This window comes from Lactuca virosa, chromosome 2 (assembly GCF_052849685.1).
Source record: "Lactuca virosa cultivar CGN04683 chromosome 2, Lactuca_virosa_CGN04683_v6, whole genome shotgun sequence".
In the NCBI taxonomy this organism is placed as follows: domain Eukaryota; kingdom Viridiplantae; phylum Streptophyta; class Magnoliopsida; order Asterales; family Asteraceae; genus Lactuca; species Lactuca virosa.
Window position 1 is genome coordinate 294,864,140 of NC_136427.1, and position 16,640 is coordinate 294,880,779.

At 36.7% G+C, this 16,640-nt stretch overlaps 1 protein-coding gene across 2 annotated transcripts; it reads left to right on the forward strand.

The window, feature by feature from the left end:
* The first annotated feature begins 13,076 nt into the window (after positions 1-13,076).
* LOC145161449 (adenine/guanine permease AZG1-like) lies at positions 13,077-15,032 on the forward strand. Of its 2 annotated transcripts, XM_079080963.1 has the most exons (2): positions 13,077-13,185; positions 13,275-15,032. In XM_079080963.1, exon 2 carries the CDS (start codon positions 13,363-13,365, stop codon positions 14,953-14,955), a length of 1,593 nt encoding a protein of 530 aa, XP_078937089.1. In that variant the 5' UTR covers positions 13,077-13,185; positions 13,275-13,362; the 3' UTR covers positions 14,956-15,032. The 2 variants fall into 2 exon arrangements, with proteins under 2 accessions (XP_078937089.1, XP_078937088.1); XM_079080962.1 differs by having other exon boundaries at positions 13,077-15,032.
* The last annotated feature ends 1,608 nt before the right edge of the window (positions 15,033-16,640 follow it).

A 16,640-nucleotide genomic window follows, 5' to 3' on the forward strand; every position in this document is an offset into this window, starting at 1 on the left:
TGATTCTTAGTTATGTTATTTGTGGTAATGTCAGAAATTTACCATCAACTACCTCTTTATTTTATATTTTGATCACTCTTTTTTCCATCAACGATTGCCACGTGAAAGCTCTAAGTCAAGAAGTCAAGCCAGCAAGAAAGTCCGAAAGTGAGAAGGTACGGTTTCATCATCCTAAGCTACCTCACCTCACTAAGTCCAGTCTATGCGCCCTTAGCCCAAGGAAATAAGGAAAGATTCTCATCGCCCAAGTTTCAATTAGACAGAAACTTGGAATCATGTAACTGGTATTGTATGATGAATGAGAAACTTCGTATTTAGGAAATTAAGACTAATTCCTTGTTCACATAAGTATGTGAGTCAAGTGAAGGACTAGGAAATCTGGTACACAATGTTGTACATTGGTTAAGTCCACCACAAAGAACGATAAAATGTTCGTCATGATTTGCTAAAAGATTAGTAAATGTGATTATACTTAAAAGATTAAGTATGATTCTGAATCATTGGAAAAGGTCTCATTGAATAGCAGAACGAATAAGAAGAATCAATTAGGTAAAAAGATAAAAGTTTCTCTAATATGAAAATATGGGAGAGTACTTAAGTATCTATTTTATGATTAACTTAGTGATTTTGAAACCGTATCACAATTGATCCTCTGAGGACACCTTAGTACACTAGTATGGCTAAGAAGAGGAATCGAAAATTGTTGAAATGGTTAAATTAATAGGTGAATCATACTTCATTCCAAAATCAAGTCTTAGAGTCGTACTCCAAAATTGTGATTTGAGTGACATCATCTTAAGAAATTTTAACACACTCATCAAATGTGAAGTAGGAAAATGTTTTCTTGCTCTTGCACGTTTGAAATTGGTAAGTTGTGATGTCTTGGATAAGACAAAGACCAACTAAGACCAATTGTGTGTAGTATTTGCCTTGATAAGGACCTACACTAACTCTTGAATATTTGTTTTGTCAAGAAATGTTTCTTGACAAGAGAATCTCATATGTCAAGAGGTTAGTGGGAGTCTAAATGATCTTGAAAAGGTTCAAGAACTAATCGAGAGTAAACTTATTAAACACTAGCACACGACTTGAGGTCTGTAACCTATCGTGTTGACATATTCTTGTTTCTGTGCCATTCCAGTAAAGTTACTTATGCGTATGAGTTCTATGAGTTCTCAATTGACTGCATAAGGGCAAGCACCCTGATCAATGGAAAGTACATTGATAGGTAGGGGTGAGCTGCTAAATATCTTAGAAGCAATTGTGGGACTCTTGATGGCAAGAAATTAAGAATGCACAAGTTATGTCCATAAGAGTTTGGATTTGTCACAAACATTATCTTATGATTATGGTTATGACAAATTCACATAGATAGGAACACATATACCATAAAATCTAAGTGTCATAAGGTTTCTCTCCTTCATGAAAATGATTGTGAGGAAACGCTTTCACTAGGAAGATTTTAATGAGACAGCGATTATGTAAATTGCATTCTCAAATTCGATTATGACTACGACATCCCTATTTATAGTTCAAATTATGAGATTTGGCAATTAGTTTGAACATTCGAGACTTATTGCTATAAGTTCTAGAATTGTTTAGACACACATGTAAGCTATCTAAGGAAAGGTGTGTGAGTTGTTTTCTAGAAGCTTAGATAAAAGATTGTCGAAGCGTATCGTACTAGAAATATGATCTTTGGAAATCAATAAGTATTGTTTTCTAGAAGTTTAACTGATTTCTGAATACATGTCAAAGCTAATGGGAGCATAAGTGTTATGCTGGTAAGGATATAATCATCATGTTAGTGGGAGCATGATTATTATTTTAAGTATTGCAAGTTAGCAATATTAATTATAGAAAACAACAGTTTCACTTTGCAAAGTTGCAGGGGTTGAAAAGTTGTTTCGCTATAATTAAGGGAGAGAATATTATACTTCGTTTCAAAATCTAAAAGCTTGGATCGAGAGATTTTAATCAAATTTAGTCAAAGGACATATATGGATGTTATGTTGAAAAGATTCAACTTAAAAGGGTTCTATATATGGCAATATTATAGCAAGGAACTGGTAAAGTATCACATTTTTCATTATGAATCGTGCCCCATACGCTTCGGGTATAGGTTCGATTGCATATGCTGTAATATTTGACTGTTCTAAAATTTTCCAAATGCATACGACATCAAGAGGGAAAAAGGACTAGAACCGGATTTGACTAAAATAATTAAACAACTGTCAAGGACAATCTAAGGTTCGCTAAGGATTGGTCGTTTGTGAGCCGTTGGAAGAATAGTAATGAATGGACCATAATGACATTATTATGATATGATTCTATTAATAATGAGTTGTCATATGGAAAATATGGAAATGTTTCCATATTGGGAGTTGGACGTTAAGAATTTATGTCTAGATTAGAAACCTTTATGCAAGAAGGATGTTCAAAGGAATGTACTTTGAATGTGAGACTTCATATCTATGGAATTGTCTTGTAACAATCTCCAATAGAACACTTTGTAATTTTGTTGGCAAAGTCTTGGTGAATTTTGTGCAATAAGATTACAAAAGGATCATTGCATAAAATATTAGAATCTAACATATTCTAGTATTGGCGAGAATTTTGTGTTCTTACACTAACGATAAGGATTAGGGATTGTGAAATGAGCATCGTTGGAAATGTTTTCAATTGATCTATTTTACAAAGTATGGACCACAAGTAAACAGAGTGTGCATGCTTGGAGCATGGGACGACTGTTGTTATAATTCAAGTAATAAGTTGATTACCCGAAACATTATACAATGAATAATGTGTAATCAATATGGTGACTAAATAAAAGGAGTTTTATTTATACTCAAAAGTTTGGAGCCATATTAGATTCGATTATTCTTGTGTTTCACTTTGCATGTTTTGACTTCCCGGATAATAAGATTATTTGAACGTTCCACAGTCGCTCATACTTTGGGAGTAGGTATGAAAGAAGATTGTCATGAATTGGTTTGTAGATTGTCTAAAGTGTATTAGACATAGCAAAAGTTTGATGCAACGTTCATGAGTGCTTATGAATATGATTTGAGCATTGGATTAAACCCACGCTCACTTGGATCGCTTCATGGATTTTATCACGAGTGATTGGTGAGACGATAATATCTTATATTCTTGAAGCCATAACGTGTGAGTTGTAATTTACAAGTCAGTTGCACATTGATAATATGTAAACGCACCACTAACTTGGTGTTATAAAACATATTGTTGTGTGTGATTTGATGAGTAGGTACAAGCGAGCATTGAGTTGAAGTTTATCCGTTCCTTTTACCCAATGTGGGATAAAAGCGATATTTGTGGGCCCCTCGATGATTTAGTGATGACACCCCTAAGAGCTTGGCCAAGCCGGGACTGAGTTGATGTGTTCAATTGTAGTCTGTTGTCAGTCGTCATAAATCGGAAATCGGGAAAAAACACATGAACAGAGAGTATGATTAAAATCCATGTCTCAGTTCATACGATATCTAGAATGGAGGAATATATGATCCCTTATCTAAAGGACAGGTTGCTGATAAAATCAGAGTTCGACAGTGTCTTTAAGAGCTACGTTTGCTAATCGGATTGTACTTGCACTATAGTTACTAGACTTATCCAAGTGGGAGACTGTTGGATTAGTGTCTAAGCCCGTAACTATTTTGGTATGTACTTGACCTGGTTCTGCATGGTCCTTTTGGGTTGCCTTCACCAAAGCAACTTGATAGGATGATTTATGAAGAGAAAGGTTATTATGATTTATTAATATATTATAAGAATAATATATTAAAAGAGAAATCATATTGTTTAATTAATATTAGTCAAGAATTAATAAGAATTAATTTTGTGGCTAAAAGAGATTAATTAAATAAAGGGGACTGATACTGTAATTATAAGATAATTGCATAAATTGGGCTAATGGATTCCATAGAAGTTGGAGTGGACGAAATCTATGGGGAAACCCATTAGAATTCGTCCAAGGCCTCTAAGGAAGGAGTCCATGGGCTGCTTAGGCCCTAAGCATTCAGATTAGGGTTTCCTGGTTGAAAACCCTAATAGCCTAACTATATAAGGAACCCCTAAGGCCCCAAAAACGTGTGGAAGTAATCCCTAAGGGATCTTAGTCGTTTTTGGTGCTCCTCCTCCCACTCATAAGTCATTCTCTTGCTTGTGGTGTTTGTAAGCCATTAGAGGAGTGACATTTGTGACTCTAAGCTCCAAGACAAGAAGATTCAAGCCATTCTTGTAAAGGTAATCATCTAGATCTGATCTTATATGATAATTTCGAAATATGTATGCTAGATCTAGGGTTTATAAGCTTTGGATGGTTATTGCATGTTCATTAGACAAACTAGATCCAAAAGCTTTAGGGTTTGCATGTACACCGTAGGATTGATGTAGTGCTCAAAACCCATCAATAACATCCTATCTACCAGGATACTGATCTAACGGATCATAACAGCATATAACATCCCATCTACTAGGATACTGATTTAACGGATCATAACGGCATATAACATCCCATCTACTAGGATACTGATCTAACGGATCATAACAACATATACTCGAGTATTCAACATATCAGGATAGCAATCCAAAAGGGCCGACCTTGGTGCCTTAGACCCTTGAGCATAGTGAGGAAAACTCACCTCGCAATGCCGATCTGAACTGAAGAATCGAACTCCCGAATCGCTATCTCACCGGAAATCCCGAACTATCACATAATAAATACCATGTCATTACACAACATAACAATCTTGACTAAGGATCCACACAATCCATCATGTCCATTCTCTTTATTGGGCCAAGGCCCAATGCCAAGTCCATAACCTTGAAAGTCCTTATGCAAAGCCCATTATTGGCCCAATTTACCAAATTGGGCTAACTCCCTTATTGGGCCTAATTCCAAGATCCATTATCAAAACTTGGCCCAAAACATAATATTCATAAAGTTCAGCAAAGACCCAAATCCAACTAGTCCAAAAACAGCCCAAAACCCGAAGCCTAATTGCCAAAGGCCCAACAGAGGACGTACGTGGGGCGTACTCCTCTGGTACACGGGGCGTACTCGTCCAGATGTTGACCACCATCGGGGTGGTTGACCCAGTACGCTGAGCGTACGCAGGGTTTCACCAAAACCCTAATAAGTGCTTAATAGCTTAAACACTCAAGCCCAAACTCCAGATCCATCGATCAAATGTGCCATAGGACTATAAAGTCTCGAACTTTATCACTTTGGACGTCCAGAAAGTTCTTAACACATGGTCTGAATCCATTAAGACCTTCCTACTTCATGCATGAGACAAATCTAGCTATTGGGACACCATTTTTATCACTTAGGACCTCTTCTAAGGCCTGAAAGGAAAACTCATTTCGTCCAAATCATAACATGCACCATTTTGGGACTTTTGGGACAAGAATGCTTCCATAAAGCTAAAATGACTAGATCTATCTCATACAAGTATAAAGTTCCAAGCTTTTTACCTTCTGAAGCTCCCAAAACAGATGATGAACCAAGATCTACAAGCCAATCTTTCCTCCTTGGCTCCTTGATGCACAAGCTCCTTTTTGAAAGCACAAAAAACACACTTATAAGCTCAAGAAGGATCACTAGGAGGCTAGGGTTCACTCAAGGCGGTTGGGGGAGGTGTGGAGGCTGAAAGAGATGGGAGGGTATGGTCCATAAGGTGCTTAAATACTCCACAAACCCTAAAAGTTAGGGTTCCATCCTGGCACACGTACGCCCAGCGTACACATGCGTACGCCCAGCGTACCACATGTATGCCCAGCGTACTACTTAAGTTTCCAAACTTACCATTTTGCCACTAGGGCCTCCTTTTGCCACTTCCTACTAAATCAAGGGCCAAAATGACCTAATTAAAATCCGAGGGATGAATTTGAAACTACTGGAAATAGGATGATAGAACGAAGCACTTTCTTATAAAGGGATGAAGGTGGGTTGCACCTGATCCCACATTGGCTGGGAAGGAGAACTAAGCATTCCTTATAAGGGGTGTGGACACCTTCCTTATCACAACGCGTTTTAAATCCGTGAGGGCAGTAGATCACATAAGAATTCTACAGTTAAGCGTACCAGGGCGAGAGCAATTCAGGGATGCGTGACCCCCTGGGAAGTTTTTGCGCCGGGAGCCCAAAGAGGACAATATTGTGATACGTGCCAGAGGGGGATGTTACAAATGGTATCAGAGATAGGGCACGGGTCGATGTGTTCGACAGGGACGTCGAACCCTGTAATGGGGGTGAAGGTGGGTTGCAGCTGATCCCACATTGGCTGGGAAGGAGAACTAAGCATTCCTTATAAGGGGTGTGGACACCTTCCTTATCATAACGTGTTTTAAAGTCGTGAGGGCAGCAGATCACATAAGAACTCTACAGTTAAGCGCGCCCGGGCGAGAGCATTTCAGGGATGGGTGACCCCCTGGGAAGTTTTCGCGTCGGGAGCCCAAAGCGGACAATATTGTGATACGTGTCAGGGGGGATGTTACACTACATACACATAGACTCACTATAATACTTGTACTTGTTTACTTACTTTCATCTCTTCAATTCATATTTCAATCAATATAAATAAAAAAGGCAAGTGATCATTATCACCTCCCAAGGTTTTGTGTCGGAGATCCTAGATTAAGGGATTTCCTTGTAAATCACTTTTGTAATCTTGTTCTAGTTTCGATAATCATTTTACCAACAACACCATAGCCTCTCATTCAATTTGGTTGATATTCACTCAATTAATTTTTGACCAAAACATTAACCTTCCTCCCATTTTAGTCATATGAACGAGTATAGAAGCTAGAGATAGAGGATGACGATTTCATTAGATTACTCCATCTAGAGTTGGATTTAAGTAAAGATTAATCAATTGATTCTTAGATCGAAGACCCTGGTATGGGTTAGGTATTAGCTTGGACATTAAGAAGACCATGGAATGCATGGTGAGTTTGAATCTTGTTTTGATATGTTTATTGTTAACATCTCTAGTTTTCAAACTTGACTAATTTCACTATTTTGGGATTAAAGTGTTCTTCCGCAAAACATAAACTCTAAATTCTTGGAAATTTTTCCACAAATGTTTTTCTTAGGTGTGAATTCAACTATGCTTTAGTGTAACACCTGTTTTCCATAATGGATTAGCTCGAGAGTTGACGGGGTCAAAGATATGGTTTTTGAGGAAAACCAGATGCCATGACGTGGTGAATGGAGTACCACAACATGACATGGTAGAATCAAGAATCGCGCATCTAGTGGCTGCCACAGTGTGACTTGAAGGGATGCCACGATGTGGCAGTTGTTGCAGCCCAAGCCCATATATTTTATGGTTTCTGTGACATCCCCAAATTTCTCGGCCAGAAAAGACCGATTTAGTTTATAATTTTAAAATAAAATCAGAGTAATCTTCAAAAAGGTGTTGCGGAATTTGTTCACAAAACAAAATATGATAAAAATTTATCAAAGCATTTCTTAAAGAAATGTATTTTCATTATATAACAAAACCTCGGGATGTCATGTTCCGATACAGACCAAAAACATAAACAGTACATTATAAGCCTTACAACATTTATTTACATCTACTGGCCTATAATCCAAAAATCCCTCGTCATCATTCAAATTATGCTCTGGGTCCACTACCTATAATACAGAAAGCTGAGTAGGTCAGGCTTGGGAGCCTGGTGAGCATATAGGGTTTTCAACCCACAAATAATAATAAATTTATTAATTTCATCAACCAACAATAAATTTATTAATTTCGTCAACCAACAATAAATTTATTAATTTCATCAACCAACAATAACCCTGATTACTCATTCCCGTTATCCTCTGATTACTCATTCCCGTTATCCTCACTTTACGTCCCTAAACACTTATCATAAGGGACCTAGTCTAAGGATTTTTATCGGGGTGACAACACTGCTTTAGGGATTCCTCAGCAATTTATGTCAAATAAGGCAACCATGAGGGGGATGGAGTACATCGATGAACATATAGTTCACCAACACCTACAGGTTGCGAGCCTGCTAACGTTCCACCGGACTGTCTAGAAAGGTTCGTGGTCGTCATCTATACTCCGCTAGATGACAACAACAACAACAACAACAACAACAACAACAACAACAACGAAAACAACAACAACAACAACAACATCGAGGCCTATCATTATTTTTAACACACATCAACTATTTCATCTACCCATGTTTTACCCAACATATTTGTAGATAAAAATACATATACAGTTTAAAAGTTGTATAAAACATCTATTCAACACCCATCTCAAATAAACAAACAATATAATTACACATAGCGTGTATTTTATAGAAAATATTTCATATCTATGTGTAAGATGAAAGTGACTATACACTCACTTGATAAGACGGTGATTGGACAACACTTCGTCCATTAAAACAATCTTTTTCGATGAAACCGGGATGTTTTCTCAAAAACCGGGCTTCACGCGGGCAGAGTTTCGTCTCGAAAAACTCTTTTCTCGGGATCTTCGGGCTCTCCGGGGCTTGCTTACGATGCTAGGATGATACTCTAGGCTTGGGGGCATTTAGTGTAGATAAAAAGAAAGTAGAAGGTGTAAGAGTGAAAATTTTGTAAACAAAAATCGGATGCCTCACACTTCTATTTATAGGTGGAAAATCCGACTTTCACGTCGTGAGCCATAAAATCTCACGTCGTGAGCCCAGTCCTGATCAGCTCGTAGGCTTTACGCGTGTGCTCTAGGCTTGAGAGGTGTCGATGGACTACCTCACGTCGTGAACCATACTTGCTAACGTCATGAGCTTGGTTAGGTCTTGAAGTTTGTGCTCCGAACTTCAAAAATTCATATCTTTCGTATACGGACTCCGTTTTTGATGTTCTTTATATCCACATGTAGGTGAAATTATGCTCTAAAACTTTCGTTTAGACCCCGTCGGCTAATTTTGAATTTATTTTTAATGTTATATTTTTAACAGGCCGGGACAGGAAAAGTCTGTTAAAAATTCATAACTTCTTCATCCGACGTCCGTTTTCGTCTGTCTTTTTACCTTTGAACTACTATCAACAAGATATTCGATTCTCGTTTAGGTTGTTTCGGCTAAAAATCACTCGATCTAAAATTCGAGTTTCAGGCTGCATACTGCTATGTCAAATCTTAGAAAATTCATAACTTCCTCATACGAAGTCAGATTTGGACATTCTTTTTATGCACACTCTCGGTTTAACGTGTACTATGACTTTCAATTAGATCGCTAAGGCTAAAAGCACTTTATCGTAAATTCACTTTTTACGTCACACAACGTCGTGTCGGTTCTGTCACGAAACTTCGACAGGTCATAACTTCTTCGTTATAACTCGGATTTCGGTATTTTTTATATCTTCAGAATCCTTGTTTCAACCACTACAACTTTCTTCATAGATATCGGGTTCATCTAATATTTATTTTTGACGCTTATTTTTATCCTTAACTTATTAAATCATAATAATTAAGTATAAAACACATAATACTCAAATAAGACATCTTATTATTTCAAAACAAATTACAAAGGTTGGCCTAGAATATTACATCATCTTTAATGCCTCGCTAGAAACACGGGCGTTACAGTTTCCTCCATATTTAAAGGCCTTATCTCTAGGGTTAGGTCATCTCCCTCAGCCCCCATCCTCCTATGTCGAAACCCTAGCCTCTCATCTTGTCTTTTGAGCCCTTTGTTGGTGTTTTGTTCATTTGAAGGTCGAAGGAAGGCTTTGTTGAGAAAAAAATTAGCTAGCATCTTGTCTCTGTCTCTTGGTGCATCTTCTGGACTTGGGTAAGTCTCCAAGTTCTCACCTTTATGGTTCATCCTTGTAGATCTAGATTTTTGAGCTCATTTTCTTCATGTTATGTTGATATGAATGGTTGGTTTTGATAAAGTTGGCAAATTTATCACTTCTTGAGGCCTCTCGGTCATCATATGTTTCAGATGTAGACTTTCATGTTGATTGGTGCCATGCATGAAGTCTTAACTCCATTTCTTACCCTATTTAGACCTAGTTTTGGGAGAGACATGCATATTCATAAAGTAAGGATTTTTATGGTTTGTTTGAGGGCAAGAAATCCTTCTGGAAAGTTGGAGCAAAGGACTTAATGGATTAAGTCCTTAATGAGAAAAACCGCTTCTGGTAGTAACCACGATGTGGTCGAGGAGGGCCCATGATGTAGCGGAATGCTGATCCGCGATTATGTTGTCCTGATATTCCCACCATGTAGCCAAGGAGGGCCTACGACTTGGCGTTGTCTTGCATTTCGTCTATTTTGTCATGTCATGCCCACGACGTGGCCAAGAGGTCTCCACGTCGTGGTGGTCGTTGAATTTTGTTGACCATTGATTGTTGCATTTTGGCCAGTTTGACTTGGGGTCAAACTTGGAGGTTCTGGGTTGTTGATTGAGAATTTGTTTCTTTTGGTGTCAGTTGGTTCACGGGATTGAGCAGTACAAGGTGTGAAAGGTTTGTTGTGCTTCTCCGATTCTTCAGGCCTGGTGAGTTTCTCACTATGTCACGTATCCCATTATATATCCTTTGTATGGTAGGATAAAGGTATTGTTAGGGTACAAGTATGCTCGTTGACTAGGAAAACTCCTTGTTATGCATGTGCACTTAGAACACTTGGTGTCTTGGTATGCTAGACTGGTAGGGTCTTGCCTGTTATCATATGATACTGTTAGGAGTTATGTTTGGTTAGGGTAACTGGGGAAGGCCAGTTATCAGGATTATGTATGTTTGACCAGCGAAGGACGTAATTGAGAAGTGATCAATGGCAGGGTAACTAGGGAAGGCTAGTTGCCAAGGGAATGTAATATGCTAGTTTATTTAGTTTAAGTTGGATAGCATTGGTCTAATGCCTTATTGCGATGTTCTTGTCTGATTGTTCGCTCTCAGGTGGATCATATGTTCGATTGTCTATCTGATCTCTGACTTCGTATAGCTTTTTGTAATGCATGAAAGACTAGGATGTGACCCATGACAATTGCATGAAAGACCACGGGAGGACCAATGGACCATGATATTTGTATGAAATACCATGGGAGGACTATGTGGCCTATATGAAAGACCATGAGAGGGCCATGACATTTGTATGAAAGACCATGAGAGGACCATGATAGGAAGACTATGGGAGGACCATGTCAGCCGTACGTAAGACTATGGGATGACCATAACATTCACACGTTCTATACTAATATGAATGTATGTCTATGTGTTGATAGGTTGGCGCTAGAGTTGAGGACTTTATGTGGATGCATTGTATATATGATGAAATATGTGGTATATTGGGGAATTCATTAAGCTTTATGTTTACACTTGTGGATTAGACATTTTATCAGTCGTTCGTGAGAAGAGCTCGGTAGGACTGTACACACGCATCAAAGATTTTCGCTTCCGCGGTTTTGTGAACTTAATTCTGATAATGTATGATTTGCAATCAGTCAAATGTTATTCAATGGTATTTGAAACAAATGCTTAATTAGTTAATCTATTTTAATACATAAAAAACTCTTTGTAATTTTTGGAACCTTAGTAAGTGATATTACATAATCTATATGTAATATTCCTAAACTACCATTATATAATAAGAGTTACAATTTTTTCTAGTTGTTTTTATCCGTTGTAACCTCGATGTAACCGTATTCCAATATAATATGCATAGTGCCCGAATCAAAATGATCAACATAGTATCCTAATTGAGAAATATGGTTTTTTTTGTTGGTCCTCACACTTAAAGAATTAATACAGTTAATTTGAATCTTCACTATTTTTTATGTTGTTTTGCTTTGTTTCTCCACTTTTTTTTTTCTTCTGACCTTCTGTCTTGATTAAATTGACATATTTTTATCCTTTCTCGTTTATGTACTTCTAAATTTACTCCTACAATTAATAAAATAAGTATTAGAATAGTGGTTAGAATAGCCTTACATTTAATATATTAAAAGTAAATTATTGAAATTGTTCATGCGGATCGCTTAAAATTACAAATTTAGTTCTTAATTTTTCTTAACTTTTCTTTTGGATTCGAACCAAAACCACAATAAAATCATACTAACTATAAAGATGGTCTTAGAGCATCTCCAATGGTTAACCTATACTATGACTTAATGTCATTGACATCTAATCATCTCATTACTTTTAACCTTTAATTAAATGACATTTCCAATGGTTAAGCTCTCCCAATAACGTTTTCTTTAAATTTAACTAATCTATCCTTATCTATTTAACATGTTCTACATAATACCCTCCATTTAGTTAATCATTTTTAAACAAATTTATATTTTAATACAAACTATTATAATAAAGATTATCATTATAAATTTATATTTCATAAATAAAATATCATTAAATATTTGATAGAATTAATTGACTTGTAATAAATAGATAAATTAAAAACGGTAAAATAAAATATGAGTAAAAAATGAGAGGTTGAATGTATAAAGGATTAAACTATATTGACCACTCAATAATATATTGAGTGGTCAATAAAAATAAGCAAAAAAACTAAGTGCTCCAATGGTAATAAGTACTCAATATAAATAAATGAATAATAATAAGCTTTAAAAAAAATTCTCATTGAAGATGCTCTTAGTTTAACATAAAAATTAAGGACTCAACCTATAATTTTGATCAAACCACAATAACGATTTCAGTAATTTACTTAAATATTAATTTATTAAATAAATTAAAATATTATTTTAATAATATAAATTTTCAACTCTTGCTAATTAATGTATATCAAATAATCATTAAATATTATCTTTTTCCATCTATATAAGTTTTATTTTTTCTTTTTGTAAGAGAAATAATAACATGTTTCTCAATATATGTACAAACTATTATTATGTTATAACTTTTTTATATTATATGTTAATATAATTCATTTAATTATATTTTATTATGTTTTTAATCTTTGATTGTGTTTATATATAATTGACTTTAACTTTAAATAGATAGTTATGCTATTTTATTTGGTTTTTGTTTAAAACCTTACTAATATATGATTACTTATTTATTGTTAGTTTTGGATATTTAGATTGGATGTAGAAATTTCATCCAATGGAATCTCAAACCAATCTCCCCTCCATAAAACTCTCTTTTTGGAACAAACACAACACAAGGCAAAAGCCATGATCACCTCCTCAGGTATTTGCTCTTTCTAGTCCCTACCAAACTCGAATGGCGACTGCCGTTCCACCTCCGCCGCTAACTCGTCTCAACACCTTTGTTGCCAGATCACGAATCGGAAAACGCTTCAAACTCGACGAACGTAACACCACCTTCACCACAGAGCTCCGCGCAGGCACCGCCACCTTTCTCACCATGGCCTATATCCTCGCTGTTAACGCCTCCATCCTCTCAGACTCCGGCGCCACTTGTTCGGTTTCCGACTGCATCCCTCTCTGCTCCGACCCCTCTTTCACCTCCAATTGCACCGGTCCCGATCTCCGTCTCATCCAACCCGACATCTCCTGCAAGTTTCCGCCTGTAAACCCCGGTTACACCGCCTGTCTAGAAAGAGTCCGGAAAGACCTCATTGTTGCTACCGTCGCATCGTCTCTCATTGGCTGCGTAATCATGGGAACTTTCGCTAATTTACCTTTGGCCTTAGCTCCGGGAATGGGTACTAACGCCTACTTTGCTTACACCGTCGTCGGATTTCACGGCTCCGGTAACATTTCTTATGAAAGCGCACTTGCCGCCGTTTTCATCGAAGGGATGATTTTTCTATTAATCTCTACCGTGGGTTTACGAGCTAAACTCGCCAAGCTAGTTCCAAAACCAGTCCGGATCTCCTCCTCCGCGGGCATTGGATTGTTTTTAGCGTTTATCGGTCTGCAGAACAACGAAGGCATCGGCTTAATCGGCTACAGTGCATCCACGCTTGTTACGTTAGGCGCGTGTCCAAACTCTTCACGCGCGTCACTAGCTCCGGTTATCACTTTCCCAAACGGCACTATTTCTCTGCTCCCCGGCGGCTCAGTCTCCGGCAATATCATGTGTGTCAATAATCGAATGGAGAGCCCAACGTTGTGGCTTGGTGTGGTTGGCTTCGTAATTATAGCTTATTGTTTGGTTAAAAACATAAAAGGAGCAATGATTTATGGCATCGTATTTGTGACGGCGGTTTCATGGTTCCGTAATACGCAAGTAACTGTCTTTCCACATACTCCGACCGGTGACTCTTCATTTCAGTACTTCAAAAAGATAGTCGACGTTCATAAAATTCAATCAACCGCCGGCGCATTAAGCTTTTCAAGCATCAACAAAGGCTATTTCTGGGAAGCATTAGTGACCTTCCTTTACGTCGACATCCTGGACACCACCGGAACCCTATATTCCATGGCACGTTTCGCCGGATTCAGCAACGAAGACGGGGATTTCGAAGGACAGTACTTCGCTTTCATGTCCGATGCTTCAGCAATCGTGGTGGGATCGTTACTTGGTACATCACCTGTAACGGCGTACATCGAGTCGTCAACAGGGATAAGGGAAGGGGGGAGGACCGGAATAACGGCGTTGACGGTGGCAGGGTATTTCATGCTGGCATTCTTCTTTACGCCGTTGCTGGCATCGATCCCGGCATGGGCGGTGGGTCCGCCGTTGATTCTGGTGGGTGTGTTGATGATGAAATCAGTGGTGGAGATTGATTGGGACGATATGCGGCAGGCGATACCTGCGTTCATGACGTTGATATTGATGCCATTGACGTACTCCATCGCGTATGGTTTGATCGGCGGGATAGGAACGTACATGGTACTGAATTTGTGGGATTGTGGTGAGGGGTTATTGAGTAAATATGGAATTCTTAAGGGGGTAAGAAGTAATGAATTTATTATTAATGGTAGTTTAGGGGAAAATGGTGTAATTAAGGAAAGTAGTGTGGTGGAAAGTAGGAAGGCACTTGAGGTTTAGGTTGAATTTTCTACTTTTTTTTCCTTTTTTAATATGTAACATGGATTATTTAATCTTTATTACTACTATTATTATTATATTATTTTATAAAAGTGAAAATCATGTGGATTTTAAATTCGGACACAAGTCAATTAGCTTAGGCGCTTAGCTAATAAAAATACTAGTACAAGTACCGGTATATTCGTCTACAAAATATTACTATTTTTATACTGTAAATAAAATGGTATTAATTTGCAACTTCAACAAAATCATCTTTCTATAACAAATAAATTGATCTCTTTAAATACTTAACTTAAAAGATTACCTTATATATGTATCAACAAAATAGATCCATAAAAGATTATTAGAATATTCAAAAGAATGTTACCGCTATTGTAACCTTTAATAATAAGATGAACATGATTAAAAAAAAATTAAACAGTTTTCATAATGTGTCTCTATCATGCTTTATCTCCCATGGTAATGTTTTTCTTGTTGGAAGCAAATTTGAAGGTTTGCGTATCTTCGTCTTTATCGTGTTTTATATCCAATTAATTACATTAGAAACCATGCATGAATCTAGAGATGCCAATAGCGTGTAATCGTGGTTATGAAAATATACATGCTACACCCAATAAAATTGTCCTGTATATTCCACTTGTGTCCTAGTATCTTTACACCACCATTCTTAATTTTCTCAATTTGTTTTTATAACGCACAATTTTATATATAAAACACATTTTATATAATATAATATAGTCTTAAATGTGACTTAATTAAGAATTGAAGACACAAATGAATATCTGACCCGCACAAGCAAAGTAAAAAAAACTGACACCCGATATCGTCAGAATAAGTGTTTGCAGTAGGCTGAAGGTCGTTAGGCCCGGCCCTATTGTAGTTGATATGTGTAGTTGGGCCCGACCTAGTTCTAGCTAGGGTCGCGTTCTGTACTTTTCTATATAATACAACTACAACTGATAATTAAGGTTTTATGGTCTTGTCGTTTTTAAGCTCATGATAAGAATAACCCCCTTGTCTACGGATGTAAGTCATATACCGAACCACGTTAAGTTTTGTATCTTTGTGTGTGTTTAAATATCGCTTATTCCAGACATATAGTTTGAAGAACTAATCTAACTAGCTAATACCAACAATAATAAAATTGAAATAACTCGTTATAGATGCACATACGTTCAATTCTCACTTAAACCACTATAACTAGAATATAACATACTTTGATTATGCTAAGCAAGGTTGTCCAGAACGATATTTCGTTTTTAATTTGGAAAATTGTGGTTGTCGTATCGGGATCAAAATAATTTTACCACAATGAATAGTTTCTTTTTTATTAGCTGTAATTTATATAAAAAAAATGAACTATACATCAAATTCACAAAAAACAATTTGAATTTGAACTTCAGTTCTTAAAGGATTATAGGTCCAAGTTTCCGACATTAAAGAAATAAAAGCACAACGAGAAAAGCTCATCTCATAATCTATATTTATATGTCACAAACATAAAAATTTAAATATTAATGATAAATTTCAAACCAAAACTATATTACAAATGATGTATCGAACTATCGATATCATTCTTGTATTTTAAAATAAATTATATATAAATGTTTTATTAAAATAAAGAAGAGTCACATTGGAAAGTTCCAAGATAAACCTATATATATATATATATATATATATATATA

Coding starts and splice junctions, on each gene's coding strand:
- LOC145161449 (XM_079080962.1), top strand. CDS start 13,219: ATGGCGACTGCCGTTCCACCTCCGCCGCTAACTCGTCTCAACACCTTT.